Source organism: Macrotis lagotis, chromosome 5, assembly GCF_037893015.1.
Source record: "Macrotis lagotis isolate mMagLag1 chromosome 5, bilby.v1.9.chrom.fasta, whole genome shotgun sequence".
In the NCBI taxonomy this organism is placed as follows: Eukaryota; Metazoa; Chordata; class Mammalia; order Peramelemorphia; family Peramelidae; genus Macrotis; species Macrotis lagotis.
This window is the reverse complement of record NC_133662.1, coordinates 214766127-214792111: the sequence shown is the minus strand read 5'-3', so window position 1 is coordinate 214792111 and position 25985 is coordinate 214766127. Positions and strand designations below refer to the sequence as shown.

At 39.1% G+C, this 25985-nt stretch overlaps 1 protein-coding gene across 5 annotated transcripts in view; it reads left to right on the top strand.

Moving 5' to 3' along the window:
* The first annotated feature begins 22073 nt into the window (after positions 1-22073).
* Positions 22074-25985, top strand: part of LRIF1 (ligand dependent nuclear receptor interacting factor 1) — a 39135-nt gene continuing 35223 nt past the window's right edge. For 4 of the 5 annotated variants that reach the window (XR_012468664.1, XM_074188397.1, XM_074188396.1 and 1 more), the window contains exon 1: positions 22074-22232. Coding sequence is in view for 3 of the 5 variants with exons in the window: in XM_074188397.1 (XP_074044498.1) it covers positions 22165-22232 (68 nt within the window). In the remaining 2 variants the exon portion in view is untranslated. Of the gene's footprint in view, positions 22233-22538; positions 22755-25985 lie in introns of those variants that run through there. The other variant, XM_074188394.1, reaches the window with a different exon arrangement.

The following is a 25985-nucleotide window of genomic DNA, read 5'->3' as shown; positions in this document are numbered from 1 at the left end:
AACAAAGGTAATGGTTTAAAGACCTTCTTGGCCTCTTGTTGTTTTGCAAACACACTGACTCAGTTTCTCAGGAGACCAGCATGACCCAAACCCCTTTGCTTTTCCATAAGATCAGCATGACCCAATTCCTTTGTATCTCCTGACATTAATCAAGAATCTCATTATAGCAAGAGCAATGAAGTAATGATCTAACCAATGTGTAATCTCTGATATGATTGGTGCTTAAACTGATAGCATGAGTTGTCCACGAGTACAGAAGTAGACTAAGATATAAGCTGCTGTGTGACCCTAATAAAATTTAGCATGCTTTACAATCTCTGCCTCCCATCTCATTTACTGCAAGCTGAGAACAGTTCTCTGCTGGACAGAGGACTCAAGTAGCCAGTGCATTGTAACACTTCTATTCCCATGTATACTGGCCCAAAACCTTATCAGCCTTTTCTAAAATTATTTGACTTTACTCTTAATTTTTCTTTCAACTTTTTGCTCGATTACATGAATTATCCAAAATCTCCCATCTCATCTCTTATATTTGACTTTTGCCATACTCTTTATCACATCCTTTTTCTTTATTGCCTTAATTATTTCTCTTTTCTTCATATCTACTTTGAATTTTATTTTCTAGTTCATGGATTATTCCTTTAAGTGTTTTTTATTTTGTCCCTTACAAGGACCAAACTTTCAAAGTCCTAGATTAATGCTCCCTCTTCTATCATATATCTGTCATTGCATTTCTACCTAACTTCTAATGTGATACACTAATGATGTTTGTCCTTCATTCTTGAAGAAAACTACAACATCAGGGAGGTGATACCATGACAAACACATGAATTAGATTTAAGTGAGGAGGTCTGTGGTAAGTCACCAGCCTCACTGTCTCATCCAGAGCCATCTGGATCCAGTGACCAGATAGTATCAGGATGATTGGAGATGGCCCTGGATATGAGGCAATCAAGGTTAAGTAACTTGCCTAAGGTCAGTGCTCTTATACACTATGCTATCTGACTGCCCCATCCCTCACTCAAATCCAATTCATGTGTTTGTCATGGCATCGCCTCCCTGATGTTTTGGTCTTTTCTAAAAATGAAGAACAGACATTATTATAATGCACTATTATAAATTCATGGAGGAAATAATGTTGAAATGAAGCAATGTGGATTCTAATGCTCAGTCTTTTCTTCAATTCTATGATCAACCTTCATACCTAAGCATATAATTCCTACAGTTGGATCTATTCCCCTCTCCCCTAACACTCTAGGTGTTGCTGTTTACCCTTAAAGATTCATTTATCCTCTTGTGCAGGGTTGGGATATTGTCCATAAAGGTGTGAATGTTTTATTCAGAGAAGCTACTTTTCTATTGTAGAGATTTCTTCCAGATGAAATGCACTAGAAAGTTATTGTCTCTTAAAGTAGAATATATTTATGCTCTCTTAAGAATGATCATTAGTGGCACCATTTCCTTTCCCCTTTTCAGTAGATATTTCCATTAACAGTCCTCAGTTCTCTATTCCTCCCCACTATTCTTATTCTGTGCTCCTATAGCCCCCTATCTTATTTTGAATAGCTACAGAAATTATTGTTCCTTCACTACTCTGTGATTTAGAAGGTGCACACGATCCAGTGTCTTTAGTCTTCTCTTTTCTCACTCATACAATTTTTTATTCTGCTACTCCTTCCTACAAAATAATGAATTGCCATCAGCCCCTTAGGATCTTTCTGTCCCTGGATGATTCCTTTTTGTTCTTTCTATCTTCCAGAGGTAAAGTTTTTTTTAAATCCAATATCTTAGATTCCAATACTGAGCAGTTTTGAAAGTCATTCCTATTTTATTGGTCTTGTTTTTGCTATTTGTCAGATTAATAAGCTACTTATCTCTACATTGATATAATTCCTTCTCCACCCCCCAGTAACATCTTGAATGGGAAGCTTAGTGATGCAGTGGGTAGAGTTCTTGGCCTGAGGTCAGGAGGACCTAAGTTCAAACCCAGTCTCAGACATTTACTGTGTGACTCTGGACAAATCACTTAAACTCTATTTGCTTTAGTTTCCTCAACTGTAAAATGAAGACTTTGAAGAAGAAAATGGCAAATCACTCTAGTATCTTTGCTAAGAAAACACTATAAAAATGGGGTCATGAAGTTGGACAGAAAAAAATTCTTACTAGGAAATCACTGGTGATTTTGGATCATATTAGCAGGATAGCAATTTTGGCGGTTAGTTTCAACTTCTTTGCTTTTTTGAAATCTATTATTGCATTATCATCTCTAATTTTTCATGAATGTATAATAATCTTGTTATTTTGAAGGTCTCTCCACATTTGAAGGTATTTTTCCTAGCTCTTTGTAAAATTTTGAAATTTAATCACTATATACTTTGGATTGTGAAGCACAATTTTTATCTGCAGATTCTATTGATCAATGCTTCACTGCATTCAGCTCTAATTTTATTGTGTTATTTTTAGAGCAGTAAAGAGATTTATTTGTCATGCTTTTGGGGACACCTATGATCCCTAACTCTGAAACAGATGTCAAGATGACTTGCTTTGTTTTATGAAGAATCCACATATTGCCTTTTCCTTCTAACAAATATTCTCCTACTTCAGTATTTTTGTTACAAATCTTTGTTCTCTCTCTCTCTCTCTCTCTCTCTCTCTCTCTCTCTCTCTCTCTCTCTCTCTCCCTCCCTCCCTCCCTCCCTCCCTCCCTCCCTCCCCCCTTCTAGCTTCTATGTATTTAGAAAGATTTTTCCATCTTTGATTTTTCTTACTGTAATGTTTTTAAATTCTGAAGTGAGTACTTTTACTTCTGACCTAATTTTATTCCTAAGATTTTTGTTTCTAGTTATTTTTTTTTGAGCCACTCAGGATTTCCTTGCAATAATTTCATGGTTTCTGATGAATCTATTATAGTTTTTTTAATCAGATAATTTTGATTTGTTTTCCTTCATAGAATAATATTTATGGGTGGTGTTTTAGACACTTCTTTTTAAAAACATAAATCTTTGCTTTTGTAATTTCTTAGTTTATTTGCTTGTATTAAATTTTCACCTAGGCTTTCTCTCTTGAACCTTTGATCTTATAGGTTTCTTAATGTACTGCCTGTAACTCAATTCTGCTTTTTCACTCTTCTCTATGTAACCCAAAGATTGGATTGCTATCCTTTGCTACTTAAAATTTAGGGAGTTAGGTTTGGCTGACTTTTCTTCTTTCTTTTTTTTAATCAAATTGAGCAGAGGTCTATCAATTTTATTGGTTTTTTCATAAAACCAGCTCTTGGTTTTATTCATTAGTTCAATAGTTTTCTTGCTTTCGATTTTATTAATTTCTCCTTTAATTTTGAGAATTTCTAATTTAGCATGTAATTGGAGGTTTTTAATTTGTTCTTTCTCTAATTCATGTAAGCATTTAAAGATATAAAATATCCCCTAGGGGGCAACTAGGTAGCACAATGAATAGAGCACAGGCCCTGGAGTCAGGAGTACCTGAGTTCAAATCTGGCCTCAGGCACTTCATAATTACCTAGCTGTGTAGCCATGAGCAAGCCATGTAACACCATTGCCTTGCAAAAAAACCCCAAAAAACCTAAAAATTAAAAAATAAATAAATAAATAAAATATCCCCCGACAGCTGCCCTGAGTGTATCCCATAGGTTTTGGTATGTTGTCATTATCTAGGATGAAATAATTAATTCTTTCTATGATTTGTTGCTTGATCCACTCATTCTTTAAAATGAAGTTATTTAGTTTCCAATTAGTTCTGGGTCTATATCTCCCTGGCCCAGTATTGCATATGATTTTTATTGCATTATGATCTGTGAAAGATGTATTCACTATTTCTGCCTTTCTGCAATTTATCATTAGGTTTTTATGTCCTAGTACATGGTCAATTTTTGTGTAAGCACCATGTACTGTAGGAAAAAAAAGTATATTCCTTTCTATCCCCATTCAATTTCCTCCATAAGGCTATCATATTTAGGTTTTCTAACAATCTATTTACCTCCTTAACTTCCCTCTTGTTTATTTTATGAATCAATTTATCTAAATCTGAGATCTGGAGGTTGAGGTCTCCCACTAGTAGAGTTTTGCTGTCCATGTCTTTCTGTAGCTGTTTCAACTTCTCTAAGAATTTGGATGTTGTCCCATTAGATGTGTACATATTTAGTATTGAAATTACTTTATTGTCTATGGTACCTTTTAGGAGGATATAGTTTCCTTCCTTATCTCTTTTAATGCTATTTTTTGCAGCTGCTTTGTCAGAGATAAGGATTGCTACCCCTGCTTTTTTCACTTAAGCTGAAGCAAAATATATTTTGCTCCAGCCTTTTACCTTTACTCTATATGTATTTCTCTGTTTCAAATGAGTTTCTTGTAAGCAGCATATTGTAGGATTCTGGTTTTTAATCCACTCTGCTATCCGATTATGTTTTAAGGGAGAGTTCATCCCATTCACATTCAAAGTTATAATTACTAACTCCGTATTGCCCTCCATTCTATCTTCTTTCTGTTTGTATTTTTCCCCTTTTCCCCTTCATCCATATTCCCCAGTGTTTTTTTCTGAATATTGCCACCTTCAGTGTGTTTGCCCTCTTAGACCCCCCTTCCCCTTTTTTCCCCTTTCCCTTTTCCCCTTCTTCCCTTCCTTCTGTGAGTTCCCCTTTTTCTCTCCCTCCTCGACCCCCCCTCCCCTTTTCCCCTTTTAAAGCTTGAAAGGTAAGATAAGTTTCTTAACTTGATTAAGTGTTTCTAAGTTAACTTTAAGCCAAGTGTGAGGAAATGAAGATTCAGGTGGTTCTCATCTCTTGCCTTCTTCCCTTCAATTACAATAGGTCTTTTGTACCTCTAGATATAATGAGATTTACCCCATTCAGTCTCCCTCCAACCTCCCTTCTCCTTACTGCCCCCTTTTTTAAGGAAGTATTGTTTTTAAATCATTCTGTTTGAGTCACAGAAAAGTTACTTCTGGCTAACTTCTGGCTATGTATAGTCTCTCTAATAGAGTTATGAGACTTTTTCTCAAGAATCATGAGACTTTTTCTCCCAAGTGGGTATACAGCCAGTTTCATCTTATTGTATAAGTTTGTTTTTTTTTAAACTTTTCATGTGTCCCTTGAGCCTCCTGTTTGATGTCCAAATGTTATATTTAGCTCTCGTCTTTTCATCATGAAATCTTGGAAGCCTCTCATTTCATTAAATGTTCATCTTTTTCCCTGGTCTCAGCTTTGCCAGGTAGTGGGTTCTTGGCTGCATTCCAAGCTCCCTTTTTCTTCGAAATCTCCAATTTCAGGTCCCTCAATGCCTTAATGTTGCTTCAGCCAGGTCCTGCCTATTTTGCCCTCTGGTTCCATGACATCAGGGTAATTTTCCACCACTAAATCCTATATTAAGTCCAGGCTTTTTTTCTCTCTTCAGTGTTCTCAGGAAGGCCAATAATTCTCAGATTGTCCCTTCTCAATCAGTTCTTGAGGTCAGTGATTTTCCTGATGAAGTATTTTACATTTTTTTCTATTTTTGTTTTGATCTTTTGGTTTTGTTTAACACAATCTTGTATCATGAAGTCATTAGTTTCCACGGATTCCAATCTTTTTTTTTTAGAGGATATTTTTCTTTATTTATCTTTGAAACTACTTTTCCAGTTGGTCTATTCTATTTTTGAAGGACTTTTCTATTTGCCCAAATGTAGTTTTGAGAGAATCTTTTCGTTTTTGCATTTGCCCAATTGAGGATTTGAGAGAATCATTTTTTTTTTGCATTTGCCCAATTGAAGATCTGAGTTATTCTTATTTTGCATTTGTCCAATTGTATTTTCCAAGGATTTGTTTTCTTGTTGTATGATGTTAATTTTCTCTTGCAATGTGTTGATTTTCTCTTGAGTTTCTTTTCCCACTTTTTCCAATTGATTTTTAAACTTCCTGATTTCTTCAAGGAAGTCTTTCTGAGCTGGAGACCAATTCATATTCTCCTCAGCAGTGCTAGATCTCTCAGGGTTAGGATCTGTCTCTTCTAAGTATTTCTCCATGGGCCCCCCTTTTCTCTGGCCTTTTTTCATCTTGTGTTGGGGAGTGGGGAGCTGGCCTAGAAGCTTTGTTCACTTGGCTTAGTATTTCTGAGGGCCAGCCAGTAGGTGGCACTGGTTGCTTCCTCTGGAGTGAGGTCCTCAGCAGTAGTTTCTGAGTTGATCTTGAAAACTGGGCTAAAGGGCAGCTAGGTGGTGAAGTGGATAGAGCACTGGCCCTGGAGTCTGGAGTTCAAATCTGACCTCAGACACTTAAAAATTACCTATTTGTATGGCCTTGGGCAAGCCACTTAAACCCATTTGCCTTGCAAAAAAAATCTAAAAATAAAACAGAAACAAAACTGGGCTGGGCCCTGGGGGAGAGAGTTAATCTCTTTTTGTTGAGTGAGCTCTGCTGCCCCATGGGGGTGAGGTTATTTATTGTTTGTTCTGGGCAAAGGGCTCCTCTGGAAGTAGGGAGCTCAGGTCCTTGGCCCAGCTGGTTGTTCTCCAGGCATGCTCTGAGACTGTGGAATGGAACTCACCCTTCTGTAGCTCTTCACCCCCTGGCCAAAGACTCTGCAGCTAAAGCTGGATCTCACACCTGCCACTCATTGAAGTCTCCACAGCTGAGGCTGACCCTCTGGCCTCCCCAGCTGCCATCCCCAGCATTGATCCTCTGCTCTCCTCTCCCATTTCACCCATGGTTCCCTGAGACAGTGTATGTCTTCTCTCTTCCATCTTGGCCAGAAGTCCATACTGGTTAATCTTAAGAAAGTATAGTAAAGTTAATGTTTTCTTTTAATTATTGCCTATCTGTTGCTAATCAAAATCTTGCTTAAAATGCACCACATTGGAGTTGTGATTACATGAAACATCTTCTCATTTTTATCTAATCCAATCAATCATTTATAATCAAGACAATGTTTTAGGTGTTGGGAATATAAAGAGAAAATTACCAACAAAAAGTGCTTACCTTCAAGGAATTACAGAGCAATATAAAGAAATTTGAGAATTCTAACAATTAAGGAAAAGAATGCCTCAAGGCACATAAGATTCATTGTAAAGGAAACTAGAGAATCTTAGAAGTCAAAGTAAGGGAAATTTAGGTTGGTGAGAATGCAAAGAAAACAGAATATGAAATATCAACTTTAGGAAACAGCAGGTATCTGTTTGACATGGAGAGAGAATAAAGAGGAATAAAGTAATAAAACAGAAACAGATACCCAGTAAAGAGGCATAGTGGTTAAGTCCAAAAGAGTATTGCCTGGTACAGAGATGACTGACTTGACACACTGTTTAAATGGAGGATTTGGAGAAATTTGGAGGTCCTCAGGAGTAGAGGAAACTTCTGAGATGAGTTCCAAGAATGAAGTGATTGCCTAGATTGCCTAGAATGAAAACATTTCTGCTGTAGGTGGAGAAGTATGGAGAAGTTTGATCAAAAGTAGAGAGGCAGATGCCTTACCCTCTTGTGACACCATCTGACATATCCTGTGTGTTCTCTAAGGACTCATCTACTTATCCAGTCTCCAATGAGGATGGGAAGAGTATACAAAAGGAGAGAAGAAGAAGATAGGAGGGAAGAAGAGAGAAGACTATCCCATCCAATGCTGCCATCTTCTGCTTGGTCTTCTTGAGAGTTTTGCTTGTCTCCAGCCTCCATTGGGGTGGAAGGAGGAAATGAAGATTGCTTACCATCATGTTCCTTGCATCTCCTACCTGATATCTAGTTAGGTAATAAACATATATTAAATTTCTACTATGTGCTAGGCACTGTGCTAAGTAGGGATACAAAAAAAAGTAGCAAAAGACAGTCCCTTCCCTCAAACAGCTCACAAATGAATGAGGAAGTTAATATACAACAAAAGTATATAATCTATAAAGAGAGGGAAGACACTGGAATTAAGTAGGTTGGGGTTGGGAAAAGTTCTTCAAGTGGTGGTTTTACTTAAAAGACTCTAGGTAAGGCAGGTCAAGCAATAGGTGGAAGTAAGGAAGGAGAGCATCCCAAGAACAATGGACAGCCAGAGAAAATGTCCAAAGCCAAGAGATGGAGTATTTTGCTTGTAGAACAGCAAGGAAGCCAATGTCACTGGATCAAAGAGTGTCAGGGAATAAGGCATAAGGAATCTGGCAAAGTAGGAGGGGGTAGGTTATAAGGGGCCTTGAACATTAACGGATTTATATTTACTCCTAGAGATGATTGGGAACCACTGGAGTTTATTGAATAGGAAGGTGACATGGTTGAACCTATGCTTTAGGAAGATCACTTTGGTGACTGAATGGATAATAAATTGTAAGGAGGAGGGACTTGAAGCTTGAAGGAGAGGCAGGGTAGGCTTTGCATCAGACCAGGCATGATATGATGAGGGTCTGAAACAGGGTGGTGACAGTGTCAGAGGAGAGAAGAAGGTATATCTAGGAGATGTTGCAAAGTTTAATTCAGTAGTCCTTGGCAATAGACTGGCAATAGGGAGAGGACAAGAAAAATAGAAGTCAAGGATAACATCTAGTTTGTGGTATTGCTGTCAACAGTAAAATAGTAATAGGTAAAGGGGTCAAGATAATAAGTTGCTTTGGACATGCTGAATTTAAGATGTCTACTTGGCAACCAGTTTGAGGTATATGAAAGGCGGTTGGAGATGAAAAATTGGAGGTCAGTAGAGAGGCTGAGGCAGGATAGGTATATTCAAGAACAGTCAGCATATAAATTGTAATTAAATCCATGGGAGCTTAGAAAATCTCCAAGTAAAGTAGAAGGAGGGAGGAAGAAAAGACCCAAGATGAACCTGATAGATAATTGTAGTTAGGGAGCTTGACCCAGATGAGGATCCAGCAAAGGATATTAAAAAGGAGTGATCAGATAGATAGGAAGAGAACCAGAAGACTTGGTATCCCCAAAACCTAGAAAGAATAAATAATCAAAGAGGAAAGGGTGGTCAATAATATTAAGGAGAATGAGGATTGAGAAAAGGTTGTTGGATTGTCAACTAAGAGATCACTGGTAATATTGAAGGGAACTATTTCAGTGGAATGATATCAGAAGTCAGATTATAAGAAGAGAAACAATGAAAGTGCCTATTGAAGATAGTCTTTTTAAATTTGATCAAAATGGGCAAATTATATGTTAGTTTGTGGGATGGAAAGATCAAGTTGGAGTTTATTCAGTTTTAAGGAGATGTGGATATGTTTGTAGGCAGTAAGAAATGACCTGGTAGACAAGTAGAAATTGAAAATAATTCATAGAGGGGGCAATTTGTGGAAAGAGATATGGAATGGAATGGTATCATTAGACTAAATAGAGGGCTTATTCTTGATAAGGATTAAACCACGTCATCATGTGAGACAAGAGTGGAGGAGAAGACATATGAACCATGTGTGATAAGGAAGAGGGGAGAAGAAGGAGCTCGTGGTGAATGATCTCAACTTTTTCTTTAAAAAATGGGACAAAGTATTCACTAATTGACAAATGGTCAAAGGATATGCAAAGGAAATTTACAGATGAGGAAATCAAAGTTATCCATTGTCATATGAAAAATTGTTCTATATCATTACTGATTAGAGAAATACAAATTAAAGTATCTCTGAGGTACCATCTCACACCTCTCAGATTGGTCAATATGACCAGAAAGGATAAGGATCAGTGTTGGAAGGGATGTGAAATCTGGGACACTAACACATTATTGGTGGAACTGCATTGTTGGTGGAGCTGTGAAATGATCCAAACTTTCTGGAGAGCAATTTGGAATTAAACCCACAGGGCAATAAAAATGTACACACTCTTCAATCCAGCAATACTTCTACTGGGTCTATACCCTGAAGAGATCATGAAAAAGGGTAAAAACATCACTTGTACAAATATATTCATAGCAGTTCTATTTGTGGTAGCAAAGAATTGCAAATCAAGTGAATGTCCATCAATTGGGGAATGGCTGAACAAATTGTGGTATATGTATGTTATGGAACTATATCAAAGACTTGCATGAACTGATGCTGAGCAAGATGAGCAGAACCAAAAGAACATTGTATACCCTAACAGCATAGAGGTGATGATCAACCTTAATGGTCTTGCTCATTCCATCAGTGCAATAATCAGGACAATTTTAGGTTATATGTGATAGAGAATATCATCTGTATCCAGGGAGAGAACTGTGGAGTTTAAACAAAGACCAAAGACTATTACCTTCAATTTTTTCCCCAAAAAGTTTGTCTTATGTATTATACAATTTTGCTATCTCTAATATTTTATTTTTTCTCAAGGATATGATATTTCTCTCAACACATTCAATTTTGATCAATGTGTAGCATAGAAACAATGTAAATATTATCAAACTGCCTTCTGTGGGGGCTAGGGGAAGGAAGGGAGGGTAGGGTAAAAGTTGTAAAATTCAAAACCTTGTGAAAATGAGAGGTAGAAACTATTATTGTATATAATTTGAAAACAAATAGAATATTTATATAAAAAAAGAAGAAAAGAATGGGGCAAAGTTCTCAGATGTAAGAATGGGGAGATGGGGAACTATGGGGAATTTTGAGAAGGCATGAAAAGGTTCGAAAGAATTGCTATTGAAAGTGGGATAGTGAAGGGCAGCTAGGTGGCATAGTGGCTAAAGCACCGGCCCTAGAGTCAGGAGTACCTGGGTTCAAATCCAGTCTCAGATACTTAATAATTACCTAGCTGTATGGCCTTGGGCAAGCCACTTAACCCCGTTTGCCTTGCAAAAACCTAAAAAAAAGTGGGATTGTGAATTGATGAGGGGAGGTACAGTAGGACTGCCCAACAGCAGTGAGGGCCCAGCCCATTTCTAGTCAGAATGATTGAGATTTTTCTCCATCATTATTTAGCAGTATGTATATAGGAGCAAAGGGTGTGAATGGTGGCATTGAGCCAAGTCTGAGACTTAGCAGGACACAATCAACTAAAAGTTAAGGGCTCAAGAGAGGACAGTGTAGAACTGAATTAGATCATCAAGCGATTAAGATGGGGAAAAGAGGAGAGAGTGGCTAGTACAAGGGAGATATTTAATAATAGAACTACTGCTACTACTACTACTACTACTACTACTACTACTACTACTACTACTAACTTTTACATAGTGTTTACTGAGTGCCAGGCACTGTTAAGTACTTTACAATGATCATCTCATCTTGAGTCTCACAACAACCCTGAGAGGTAGGTGCTATTATTATCCCCATTTTAAAGATGAAGAAATGGAAGCAAACAGAGGTTGTGACTTTCCCAGGATCACTCATCTGGGAAGTGTTGCCATATTTGAACTCAGATCTTCTTGACTTCAGGCCTAGTCCTCTTTCTACCTAGTTACGTCAAAGAATGAAAGGTCAAGGGACTGGAGATCATGGTGCAGAAGGGCTGGGTTTGACAAGGGAAGGTGGGGGAGGGAGAAGAACCAGAACCAGAACCTTAGATTGTTTGGATAGGGAGATTTCAGAATTATTGAATATGGAAGTTGTACATTTGTTGTTGATAGTAAGATCAAGAGTGTATGATCATATGTGTGTGTGGCTGAGGTTGAATGAAGGAGTAAGTTATGGGAAGTGATTAGAGATTGAAGGCCTGAGTGATTAAGATTTTGAGGGGAAAGTCAGTATATATTTACTGAATTCCCCTGATATGAAGGCAAGATTTAGATTAAAAACAAAAAATTATGATCATGTCCTGTATTCATTGAAGGAGGAAGGAAATTGATGAGGGGGTCTACAGAAAACAACTATAGAATTGTACTAGGGTAGTAGATTAGAATAGCATAAATCTCAAAGGGTTAGGGTTAGGGTTAGGGTTAGGGAGAGATTGCTGAGTGATAGAGAAAGGAGAATATGGCAATGGGAACAAGGAGTATTCTAACTCCCTCAGTAGCTGAAGAGAATGATTAAGGTGAAGACACTACTGAAAAGGCTGCTTAGGAAACCTTTGTCATCAGGGGAAAGCTAGGTTTCATTAATAGCAAGTAGATGGAAGGAGTGGGAAACATTTATAATGAAGTAAAGTTTGCTGACTATGGAACAGGCATTCCATAGGGGTGGATAGTATTTGATTACTGGGAGTTGAGGAGGATGGGAATAAGGAATTGGCTGGTAGGGTTAAGCAATAAGGTTTGAATGAAGACCAGCAGGGATTCGAAATCACTGTAATATGTAGGATGTAACTATGTGAGAATTATCCTTACTTGAATGAAAGGTACCACTTCTCTTTCCAAAGGAGTTTGAAGATAGACTGGAGGACAAGACAGTATGAAATGGGAGGCAAATGGTCAGAGAAGGGACTCCACTTCCCTTTGAAGACTGGAGGTTAGGCAGGCAAGAAAACAGCAGGAGATGCATATTGGGAGAACAGAGTCCCCATAAACTTTTCTCTCTCTCTAGCCTTTGAAGGGAAGAGGAGAGAAAAGAAGAAGGCACATTGTCATCCCACATCACAATCTCTGGTCTGTTCTCCAGCTTACCTTGGAAGAAGGAAAAAAAAACATTCCTGTCTCCTGTTGCTATGATGAGGAGATAACCTTCCATCTAAGCCATTCATATCTACTGCCAGTTCCCCATAATGATGTGGTAAAAGAAGAGTATCAATCCATCATAATAGTAAAAAATTGATGATATTCACAACAAACTCCCTATTCTCCTATCCTCCTTATCTAATATCACTCAGATGATTTTTGCTAGTTTATTCTTCTTCCTATTTCACATGATGAAGTGGCTATTCTCCTTGCCAAAGTCAATATTTCTATGACTACATCCTACATATTCCAGTGATTTCGAACCCCTACTGGTCATCATTTAAACCTTATTGCTTATCCCTACTAATCAATTCCTTATTCCCATCCTCCTCAACAAACAGAAATCAAATCCTGTCTCAAGGAGATTTCCCTTTTTTAATTAACAAACTCCCCACACCCTATCATATTTCCCCAACCTTCTGATTTGGAATACCTACTAGATCATCATTCAAACCCTATTCTCCATTCACTGCTGCTCAATTCCTTATTCTCTTTTCCTTCAAAATATCTTTTCCCCAATGTTTCACTCTTTCTCCTTTTGGAAAGCTTGCTCCATATTCAACAAACTTGTTTTCATGTTAAATTCTGTTCTTTCCTCACTCTTTCCAACTAAAGGGTTTCACTGAATCCTGGGTCCCTCCCTAGCCATGCTTTTCAGAACTTCCTGGACTTTCACTGGTGTTCCCTAATTTATTTCTCTAGGTGACAGATTTGGAAAGCTTCTTACTCTTTCACTGTCATTTACAGATACTCTCTCTACATCTTTCAACAATTCTTTCCACTTTTAGGTTCACAAAATCCACATCTACCACTCAATTAAAATTTTGGTAGCTAATCTCAACCTTTAGGATACTCCAGTTCCTTCCTACATGTGTTAAATACCTGATTCACAGAGAGGGATTGGACTCTAGGTAAACTTCCAACAGATGAGGTTCTGAATACCATTAATTCCTCTCCTGCAGTAAAGCACCTGGTGTTGGTTCTATTCCAGCTGAGAGTTACAAAGCAGGGGGTCCATTGCTTATACAAAAATTGAATGAAAATTTACAGGTTATAAAGCAAAAGGAGTTATCCACCCAAGAGCTCAAGGATATCTCCACTGTCCATGTTTCTAAAGAAAAAGGGAAAAAAGTTGTCCTGTGACAATCGTAGGGAGAATCTTTCCTAGTTATTGCTAGTAAGTTCTCATCAGAGTCCTTTATAGGTTGATCCTTCACCTGGAAGATTGGTATCTACCTGAGAGCCAATGTGATTTCAGATGATGATGTTTTTTGTCCTTTGTCCTCGAAGAACCATGACATCAGAAAGGTGAGGCCATGACAAGCAAATGAATTGAATTTGAGGGGAGCTGTGTTAAGTCACCAGCCTTACTTTCTCCTCCAGGTCTGGGTCCAGTGGCCAGATATAAATCAGAACAACTGGATATGGTTTTGGATATGAGGCAATAAGGGTTGAATAACTTGCTATGATGAGGAGACAACCTTCCATCTAAGTTGAATAATTTGCCCAGCTAATAAATGTCACGTGTCTGAGGCTGGATTTGAACTCCTGTCCTTCTGACTCCAAGACCAGTGCTCTATCCTCTGTGCCACTTAGCTGCACTTGTGGTATCAGAAAGGAATGAGGAATGATCAATATGGTGCTTGCTCTCTGACAACTCCTGAAAAAATGCTAGGAACAGAACACATTTGTTGATGATGATGGTTCAGACTGAGGTAATAGGATTTATGGAAAATTACAGCAAAATCTGATTGCCCAGAGAAGTTGTTAGAATTGTCTGTCAGTTTTTATTATGGCATGCTTACACAGGTTCTGAATAGACAATGCTCTCATGCTTTCCTAGTCAGCAATGGAGTAAAACACGACTGAGTGCATGCCCTTATACTTTGTAGCATATTTTCAGCAATGTTGTCAAACACCTTCAATGAGGACAAAAAGTGGCATTAAGACCAGCTACTGCACTAATGGTAAATTATTTAAAAGACTGAAGTAGAGGGAGTGTTGGTATTTGACTTTTTGTTTCCATATGATTGTACACACAATACAGCCTCTGAGGCCAAAATGAAATAGAGTATAGATCCATTCTCTTCTGCTTTTCCTATTTTTGGTCTCACAATTAACATCAAGAAAACACAGGTTCTCCACCAGCCAGTACCATATCATTCATATACGGTTCCAACAAATGTAAAAATTTTGAATGCCATGGCAAAGTTCAATTGGCATTATACTTTCCAGGGATGTATACATAGATGATGAGGTTGATGCATGCTTAGTCAGAGCCAGTTCAGTGTTTGGGAGGGGAGAGAATAGGCATTAGGCTGCCTACCAAACTGAAGTTCTACAGAGCCATTAAATTGACCTCATTGTGGTATGCCTGGGATCCTGAACAGTATAACATCTTGCCAGAAAGCTGAATTACTTGCATTTGAATTGTCTTAGAAAGATTCTGAAAATCATCTGGCAATATTAGGCACCTGACCAATGAAGGGTCTTTTTTTCTTTCTTTCTTTCTTTCTTTCTTTCTTTCTTTCTTTCTTTCTTTCTTTCTTTCTTTCTTTCTTTCTTTTTCTTTATTTCTTTCTCTCTCTCTCTCTCTTTCCTTCCTTCCTTCCTTCCTTCCTTCCTTCCTTCCTTCCTTCCTTCCTTCCTTCCTTCCTTCCTTCCTTCTTTCCTTCCTTTTTAGTTTTTACAAGGCATTGGGATAAGTGACTTGTCCAAACTCACACAGCTAGGCAATTATTGTGTGTCTGAGACCAGATTTGAACTCAGGTTCTCCTGACTCCAGGGCTTGTGCTCTATCCACCTAGCTACCCCAACCCAGGTACTTTCTTGAGTTAAACTGACAAGCATTAAAAGTTCTGTAAAAAGTGCAATTCTGATGGGCCATATTGCTCAAATGCCAAATGTACCTTTGCCTAAAAGGTACTTTGCATAGTACTCACGCAAGGCAAATGCTCATGTGGAGGTCAGAAGTGACAGAAGAATAATCTCAAGAACGTTGGAATCAAGTATGAGACATGAGAGACAGTGGCCCAGAACTATCCAGGAAAACATACTTGTATTGATGAAGGTGCCGTGCACTGTGAGCATACCAGAATTACAGGAACTCTAAAGAAATGTGAGATTTGCAAATATTAAAACATCTCCATTCCAAATATTCATATATATATATATATATATATATATATATATATATATATATATATATATATATCATTCTCATGATACAACTTTCTGCTTGTACTGCTCTCATCCCCACACCTTGATGCACATCCGCAACATGTCTAGACTATTACAATGACTTCTCTCCCCATTTCAGTCCATCCTCCACTAACCTTGACCTCAACACAGTGATTTCATCTTGTCCTTTTTGAGAATGAAGGACCACCAACCAACCAAGCTCATGCTCTTTCTTCCCCAGTTCCTGCCTTCATACTAGATCTTCAATACACATCTTAACATCTCAGTTTCAAAACATTTCCCATAACATATTCCTTTTTTACCCCCACTCAGCTACTTACCAATGCACCACATCCACATTCATCATATCTGAAAATCCTTTATATGATCACATTCCCCTTTTCTTTCTGCCTTCTAATATGAAATTTTGCTCTTTACTCATATGACATGCCTTTAGCTCTCTTCCAGATAATAATTTCTGCCCTAGCTATAATCCTCTTCTTTCCCAATCTTGATCTCTTGGTGAAGTAGTCCAAATTTATATTATCTTCTTCTCTTGAGTCATTTGCTCCATTATCATATTATTATTGTACCCTGCTAAGCCTCAACTTTAAATCATTTTTCTATATGCTACCTTTTACCTTATATACATACTACTGAACAATAGAGAAAAAACATGCAACTGTCTTGATTGAATTCCCTACAAATTTACATTACATAATCTGAACTGGACTCTCATTGTCAGGAAGCAATTCTTTCACAATTGCCTAATTCACCATATTAGCTCTTCTAAACCTTCTAAGCCCTCTTGAAACCTAATATGACTCTCCCTCCAATCTTCTTAGCTGAAAACCTTGTTTCATATTTTATTGAAAAATAATGAAAGTCATTAACTACTTTCCCATTTTCCTTATATAACATCATTCAGATGCTTTTTGCTATTAATTCCACCTTCATGTGGATTTCATGGCATGATGAAATGACTCATTGCCTTACAAGACTAATACTTTTACATGCACAAGTAATTCTATTTTATCCCATCTAGAACAAATTCTTCCCACATTTATCTATAATCTTTTAGCTTCAATTATTCCTTATTAGTTACTTCCCTATTGTCCTTATCTCCTTTACCCTCAAAAAATTATCACTTTGATCCAACTATCAATGATACTTATATTTCTTAACTCACTGAAAAGGTCAGCTACAATATACTAACATCTTCCTAGTCCCCCAGGCTTTAAATGTAAATCCCATACTCAAATCCTCACTCTCACCACTGGAAATATTTAGTCTGTTGTCTTTGAAACAATTCTTAAATACCCTCCACCTCCTTAAATACCCACCCACCTATCACCCTGATGCAGATTCTCAACATGTCTGGACTATTACAATGACCTTTTCCCCTATTTCAGTCCATCCTTTGCTAAGCTATCAAAGTGATCTTTGTAAAGTCCAGGTTTGACTACATTGCTTCCCCCCCCCACTCAAAATAAAATACTTTTGTATGCACAGTATTTCATAATTTAGACTTACTCAATCATGCCAGCTTTCTTAAATCTTATGCCTACTGAATTCCCTCAAACTCTTTGATCAAGTGACACTGGCCTCCTTGCTCTTCCTTAAAATAACACTACATCTTCAGACCCTTGGAAATTTCACTGGCTGCCACTCATATATGGAACTCTTTCCTTTCTTCACTTCTTAGCTTTCCTGAATTCCTTCATGCCTTAACTAAAATATCCTACCTTCTACAGGAAGTGTCTCCAAATCTTTCAACCTTCTCAGATAGTTCTGATTTGTCTTTTATAGAGACTGGTTGTATATATCTTTCCCACTAGATTACATGCTCCTCAAGGGCAGTCTATGCCATCTTTTAAGTCCTATTTTAAGCAGAATGCCTGACACAGAGTAGATATACTTAATAAGTTTTATTGAGGAGATCTTCTATTGAGGGAGGGGTTCCAAGGGCAGAAGATTCTTCTGAGGCAGCCATTCCGTGATCTTTCAAGATGATGAGGTTTCTGGGGGTAAAATCCAGAGGAGTGCAACCTGATGAAAATGAAGAGATAACTGAGACACTCCTTAAATGGAGGTTCTGCAGGGAGTCTTCCATTCAGAGTATGTCTCCCCAGGGCCAGACAGTACTTCTGTGGTATAAGTTTGTGGGCAGAAATTATCTTCCAGGAAGAAGAGGTTTCTGAGATATGGTAGAGACCAGAGGGATACAGCCTGACAGGAAATTAAGAGATGGCTGACCTGGATATTCTCCTTAAATGGAAATCTTGGGAAGAGCCCTGTAATCAGAGGGAACGGCTCCAAAGGCAGAGAGTTCTTTAAAAGCTTTTGAGAGCTGAAATGATCTTCCAGTATAAAGAGATTTCTAGTGTGGAGAAGGGAAGGAACACAGGTCTAGGTATACAGAGTTGCGTATTATTGGCCAAGAGATCCTAATTGAATCCTTAAATGTGATGAGTTCACCAAGACAGGATGTAGAAACAGAAAATCAAATTTCAGGACAGGTCCTTGGGGAAACCAATATTAGTAGATTATTAATGATCAATAATAAAGCAAATGCGACTTGAAAGCATCAAATAATAAGGGGAAGACCCTGGATAAAGCTATTACAAAACCACCTGGAGAAAATAATATCCAGGTGGAGGGGAGTAATCAATAATGTCAAATGCTACAAATACATCAAGACAGTTAAGGATTAAGGAAAAGGACATCAAATTTAATGATCAATACATGATTATGTCTTTGCCTTCTTTTCAGTCCCATTTTAAGCAGAATGTCTGACACATAGTAGGTACTTAATAAGTTTTACTGAGGAGACCTTTTATGAGGAAGGGGTTCCAGAGGCAGAAGATTCTTCTGAGGCATTCATTCTTCTCAGTTCCCAGGCTGATGAGGTCAGGAATCAGGTTGCAGGAAGTTGAAAATTGTTTTAGAGAAAGGGAAATGCGGACAAAAAGTCTAGATGGACATATTCTTTCTTCTGAGTCTTCTATAACTAATTAATCACTCAGTCATAACTGATGATTCAGAAATTATTCATGTCAGCAATAGGTTGTTGCATTATATACAGTTCTTGCTTTACATAAGTTTTCCATAAACCCTATGTAAATTGATTTTTACAGAATGAGAATTTGTTCTTGGATGTGGAGAAGTAAGGGAGGAAAGGAAACAGGGCTTTGAACACATCTGTGGAGGAAGAGGGCAAGCACATGACTCAAGGATGGAAGTGGGACCTGTGGGAGCATGGCTAGAAGAAAGAGGAACAATATGGGGAGTAGACTTAAACACAAAGAGGAGGAGATAGTCTATAGGCAGAAGATATGCAAGGGCTGGACACTTGATCAGATATGTTCTTCTCCTTTAACGATGGAGGTCTTGAGTCAAGCTTCTTGTAGCAGAGGTGCAGTGCTGATCTCTTCAACATTCTGTTCTTCTGCTTTCCCTTGTAGGTTTATTATTTTTTTTTTGTAGAGTGGGTAGGAGGGTGGAGAATGAAACTGAGGGGCAGGAACTGAGAGTAAGCATAATTTAAATTTAAGATAAGTGTTTTTTAGGAAGGTGAACTTCTTTCAGAATTCTCCTCTAAAATCAAATTTGCATAATATAAATTTATATAAAGTGAGAAGTGTAATTATTTTTTTCCTTTTAAAAAAGTAATGCTTTATTTTTACATACATTTAATCTCTTCTTCCCCAAAATTCTTTTATAACAAAGAGGAAGAAAATATTTTCTTCTGCTCTTCAGGATCAAGATTAGTTATTGGAATTAGAGTTCAGCTACCTTTTAGTTGTTTTCTGTTATTGTAAACCTTTATTTGTGCCATTGTCCATGAGGGCAGATAAAGCAGATGCTGTGCAGTGCATAAAGCTTGGTCAGACGTCAAAGACATGAAGGTCATTTGGACATTTCACTTTTGTCTTACCACTGGACTTCAATGACTCTGGAAGACAGGCTGACTACTTTATATAACTATGCCTCACTTCAATCAAGACTTCATCTTGTGAGGACATTGGTTCTCTTTTAAACTGAAGGATATAAAACTTTATTGTAGTTATTGTGTATAGTTAATTCTGCTTTGCTACACTGCTTAAGCAACTCATACATATTTTACAGGTTCCCTGAATTTCTGAGTTATAATTTACAGTAGTATTCTATTACATTAATATACAACTATTTATTTGTTCAGCTATCACTCAGTAAGTAAGAATTCACAGTTTCCAGTTTTTTCCTGTCACAAGGGGGAGAGCATGTATGTATTCTTTATTTCTTTTTCCAGTCAAAATGTACTTTGTCAAGCAGATATGAAAGAATTTTGTGACCTTAAATTTGTATTTAAGATAGGGATTAGTCTTTACAATGGTTTTTATTGTTCTTATTTTAAGATTTCAGTAGGGAATTTAATCATGAGGCTTTAGAATGAACTCTTACTTTTTATCTTGTGCCTTCCCCCCCCCCCATCTTCTGTAAACCATTAAAAGCAAACTTAAAAGGGAAAATAAGGGAAGTAGTCTAAGTGCAGATATAAAAAGAGGAGAGGTAGGTGCACACTGACCTTGTGATGGTGGTTTTATACAAGGGAAAAACTTATTGAATCTAGGATCTTTCAAGAATTAGAATAAGCTTAGAATTAAAATTTCTGGGGATTGTGCAGACCAGTAAAGTTTTCAATGAGGATTTTGCCCTAATGACTTATGAAAGGGAACGGTAATCCAATGATGTAAGAATGTTGAGTGAACAATGGCTTTGTGATGAAAGCACCTCCTGTTAACATTTTATCAAGAAGTTTGGCAGTGAAGAGGATGTTGAAATTATGAATGTGGATGTTAAGAGTGGTTTTCTAAAAAACATTGATGAAACTTAAGTTTTTTTTAAAAGACTGACAACACTTACACATGTGGGAGAGAAGGAAAATGTTAGTGAGGGAGAAAGGGGGGGAAGAGAGGGGGAGAGGGACAGAGAGGGGGAAAAAGAGACAGATATTAAAGGCACACAAGAAAGATGACTGATGGATTCATAATCTTGTCCAATGCATAATTAGTGTTATTAAATACCTGTGCAAAATAGAAATGGGCTGTTTGGGGGGGGAGATGGATTTTTCATCACTTATAAAGTTTTCAAAGAGAGGATGAAAGATTTGGGGATTCCTAAATCAAGTACGGGTTGAATTGTCTTTGGAGTTTTCTTACAACTGAGGTCCAATGAAAGATAGAATGGATTTAACTGTGCTTTTGAGGATAAAAGCAAGAGAATGGTTCTTGGGAATACACCGGGAGATGGGCAGAATGCGCTACAGTTTTGGAATTCTCGACTGTTTAAATCGTAGTCGTGTATAGGTTTTGCTTCCAGAATAAGCCAATCGGGTCAGTAGGGATAGGTATTCCGTTTTTCCTTTGGTCTTTGAATCCCAAAGAGTCTAATACGGATTCAGGCACATAATAAAAATCCAGTTAATATTGCTGAATTGGATTAACTATGATTTCTTAAAGACGCGTGAACCGAGTCTTGTGCATAATGGCCTTCCCCGTTGTGTTAGCGAAGTTGAGACGCCATGTCCTTTAAAGGTTGCTTTCCCGGCCTCTTAAGCTGGCAATGAGGTTTCCCCAGCTTGCAGCAAAGACAGAAGGCGAACAGTATCAAGGAGGAATGAGGAAACTCTTAAGGGAGTGGCTGGGATGAGGGTTCTGGTTGACCAGAGCGCCAGGATCGCTTCAGCCCGAGTGTGGGACGGATGGAGACAGGTTGAAGGGAAGACCCAGAGAAGGGTCTAGAAAGCGCCGAGCCGATGGGTGGAAAGCGATCGGGGGAGTAAATCAAAGTAACACTCAAGAGGGAGGGGCAGAAACCAAAGCGGAAGCGGCTCGGAAACCCGGAACCGTTTCTAATTCACACCGCTTCCTTGAGAATTTTCTCTAGCGATTGTTCGTTGATCCGGAAGGAGAGGGAGCGGAAATGAGAGGCGATTGGCTGAACGTGGAAGGGCGGAGCCTAAATCAGCGAGTTGCCATCGCACCCGGATGTGACGACGGCGGAAGCAGCCGTCCGAGCGGCGCTCTGGCTTGGTCCTTCGGTGGGCGGAGCCTAGGGGGCCGGGTTTCTCCAGTCCCCGCCTCCCCGGCCCCGGCGCTCGCCCCTCCCTTCCGCCACCATCCCCGGGTCACCCCCTGCCGCCTCTACTGCGAGACCGAGCCTACAGAGCCGGGCGGAAGCTCCGCCCCGCCGCGGCCCCGGCCAACCCCCGACATCCGGGCCCCCGCCGCGGCCCCTCCCCCGCGAGGCTTTGGCCTCTTGGCGAGCGGCCGGGGGCGGGTCCGAGAGCCGCAGCCGCCGCCCCGGGGCGCTGACCCAGGCCGCCCTCGGGGGTCCGCGGCTCCTCCCGCCCCTCGTGGCCGGCCCCGCGCCGCGGCCCCGCCAGCTCGTGCTCCGGCTCGCCTCGGCGCCCGCGGCCCGGGCGCCCGCCCCTAGCATGTCCAACCTGCCCAGGGTCGTCCTGAAGCCCCCCGAGGACGCGCCCGGCGGCGCCGCCCCGCCATGGTGAGTACCGGGGCGCCCCGGCCTCGCGGGCCCCCCGGGGGCGGCCAACATGGCCGAGGCCGCCGCCATGGTCCGCCGCCGCGGGCCTTTGTGCGCGGAAGCCCTGCCCCCCGCCGCGCCGAGGGACGCGGCCCGGAGCCCCGGCCGCGCGGGCCCCCGAGCCGGCCTGCGCGGGCGCCATGTTGCTGTCGAGGCGGCCTCCTCCGGGCGTGCCGGAGGCCCGGGGCTCCTCGTCCGCGCGCCGGGACGGGCCCGGGAGCCCGGCGGCCCGGGGGCCTGCCCCGCCGGCCCCGCTCCGCGCGCCCGCTCCGGCGCCCCCCAGCGGCCCCCGGCGGGGCGCCTCTGCCTCAAGACCTCCTCTAGCGGCGGCGCGGCCCGGCCCGGCCCGGCTCCCGCCGAGCCTTTCTGCTGAAGCGCGAAGGGAGAATAGCGGAGGAGGAGCTGCGAATGCCAGAGGGAAAGCGGGTTTCCGAAATGGGCTCCATGAGGAATCTTAAAACTGCCTCTTCGTTTTACAATATGGTACCCTACCGTGCCCTGTGTGCGTAGGAAGCGAGAGGAAAAGAACTTAGAGTGCTTCCACGTCTTCCTTAAATGTATTTAGGTGTCGTTAACAAAAATTAAGCTTTTTGCCAAATTAAAATCACATTTTCTTGCATGGAGCGATCCGTTTAGGATTGTTCGATTTTACTCTTTTATCTAGTGGATAATTTCATTGCCACCCGAACTTTGGGGCTTCGCTTTCCTTTTACTATTCGTCTATATGACTGTCATGCTAGGTACGAAACTTAGTCTAATCTTTTGAGAACGTGATTTGGCATCATTTTGGAGCTCTCCTGTATTTTTAATAGTTTTGGCAAGCTTATTCATTTTACTTAGTAACACAAGGAAAGGAAATAAATCACCTATCTAAATAAAATTTATCAAGTTATATGTTTTATATCTCTTTTTATAGTTATTAGTTTTTTTCCATGTATTAAGACCCCGTTTTTCCATTTTTTCAAAAAAAAAAACTAAAATTAAGGAAAAAAAAGGTCAGTGACTTGATCTAATGATACAAATTCAGGTCGCCTGACTGATCTTTGTCAAACTTGTCCAAATCCTAGTATATCTTGACTGAAATGAGGTGATAGCCACGTTAATTAGACTTGCTTAGTGTATGCTTAAGTTTGGAAAAATGTTTAAAGAAAGACGCTATTATTTAAGATTTTGAACTGTATTTGATCGTCGAATGATCATGCAAGTTAATACCAGCAAGTCCTGGAATAAATTAAGGGTAGACTTTTTAAAAAGTGAAAACCTTTGTTCAAGAGTGAATTATGAGCTTTGCAAGTGTCAAATGTCTTCATGTACATCTCTGGTATTTAGAGTCCTTATATGTAAAATTAGGAGAGATTGGAATAAATATTCCATTCTGTTTCTATGGTTTTGAGATTTTTGTTTATTTGAGGAGGTATATATTTGATCCTCTTTCTCAGCTATCTTGGTGCTCTCTGCTCACTTTCAATTTCAAACTTCTTAGTGCATTGTTAGTAAGTCAAAATTCATTTCTTATTCTAGCTAATAGAGTAAGTAAATGTTTTATATGCCCAGTGTCAGAAACTACTTTGCCACCTATTCAGGGAACATGATATGTAGACAAAAATGAACATTGTCTTTTTGCAAGCGATTGAAACAAAAAACTTATCACAATTAAGAATTGTGCCTTTTAGAAGGCACATTGCATGAAATATTTGGAACTCCCAGCTCCAAAAATCTGTATAACTTGAATTTCAGTATTGTAATTTAAAACATATATAAAGAAATTAATGATAACAGATTTAGTTTCCGTTCTATATGGGTCTTCCAGGCTTACGATTAGAAGGAACAGACACTTGTCTAAGATAAGTGAATAAAGTCTTTTATGTCAACATATAAGTTATTTTTTTAAATTTTAGAGTCATCAGTAAGGACAAACATAAGAATCTTCAAAACACCAACACTGATAACATCATTTTTAAATTTTCCAGAGAGCAGCTACCTATGGAAGTGTTTAGTTAAACCATTTTTATTGACTTGCTGTTCTGTTAGGGCCAGGGGCCCACTACAAAAGAATTAAAATTTACAATCTTTGCTGTCAAGGGGGTTAGGGTCACAAGAACTCATAATGAAACAATTGGAAAAGAGTGAAGCTGAGGAATATTTGGCTATTATGTGACATTCCTTTCAGTTTTAAGAATTGATTTTCTGTAAATTGAACAAACAAAAGTTTTAGGAGATTTAGAGTTGGGAGAGAACTGATATACTCTGGGATGATGGGGGTGGCACTTTATATTGCCTGGAAGATAAAACAAACTCTCATAAGTATTAGCATTTGAAAGGGACTACCATCATCTCATCTAACCTCATCTCACAGATAAAAGAAACTGAGGTATGGAGAGGTTAAAGGAATTATCTATAGCAATACTAATTTGATTCTAATTTACCTTCCCAGCCTTTTTTCATCTTTCTCTTTTATTCCAGCTAAGCTAACTCACTTGTTCCAAAAATGGTATTCTATGTCCCACCTCAGAGTTTTTATATCATTTCTTCCTCTTAGACACCTTAGAATTTCCTTCAAGTCTCATCTACAATATCATTTTCTCTTAGAAGCCTCTCCTGGTCTTTACTGCTATTCTGTTTCTCTCTTCTCTTTGTTTATCCATTAGCAGCATAGGGGCAGGAAATGGTAGTTTTGGCATCTCTAGCACTAAGCACCAGTGTTGAATGTTGCCCTAGGAACCTCCTGGGCTACAATAATGACTGCATAAAAAAGAGAATGATATATTGAGAGCAGCATAATTGGTATAATGGAAAGATTACTAGACTAGGAAAAAGGAAACTTGGATTCTAATCTTGCCTCTGCAGTGATTTGTATGACCTTGCCAATTCAATTAATGCTTCCTTCTGGTCTTGAAATTCCTAGCAATTGGACTCACTGATTTGTGAGGATTCCTCCTTTATTGAGTTAATGATTCTATGAGTTAAGACTTTAGGGGGTTTGGAACTACTGAAAAAAATAGGAGATATGCTGAGGTAGAAGAACCAGGATTGTGTAGTATATTTGAAACATGGGAGATTTCAAGTGTTAGCAAAATCCAAGAAAAAGAATGGAGAAAAACTTTGAATGTTTTGATAGCATGTTGGTGTCCTTGGAATATCTACAGAACTATTAGAAAAGAAGCAGATTGCAGGAAGGAATAGAAAAGCCATGGAAGCACCAGAAAAATCATTCTTTTTAGAAGTCGATCTTCTTTAATGTTAGTCTTTCGGGTTTCTCCTTTTCGTTTTTTGACTCTATTTCCAAAGTAAAGAGTGGGAGAAGGCAGTATAAACTCAAAGTACTCAAGGAAGACTTGGTTACAAAATGGCATAAAATAGAAATCTTGCTTTCAAGAAGCTTATTGTTTAATGGGAGAGTGGCAGTATGAAACATAAGATAGACAAAATAGATTTAATTAAATTATTTTCAAGAAAATTCACTTCTGTCCTTTCTCTACCACACTATGAGAGAACAAGAAAAATAAGCTGAACTAAGGTCTTTAAAATAATGCTTAAAAGCTGATTGTTCAGTGGGACATGAGGTGGTTAGTGAGTTAAAAGGTCAGAAGGAAGAGGGCTACCTCTAATAGATTTGAAATGATACTTCAAAGCAGTAATTAGAATAAGTATTTGATACTGAACGTTAGAAGAGATGTCAAAAAAATAAACCGAAGCAAATGAACATAGTAGCCT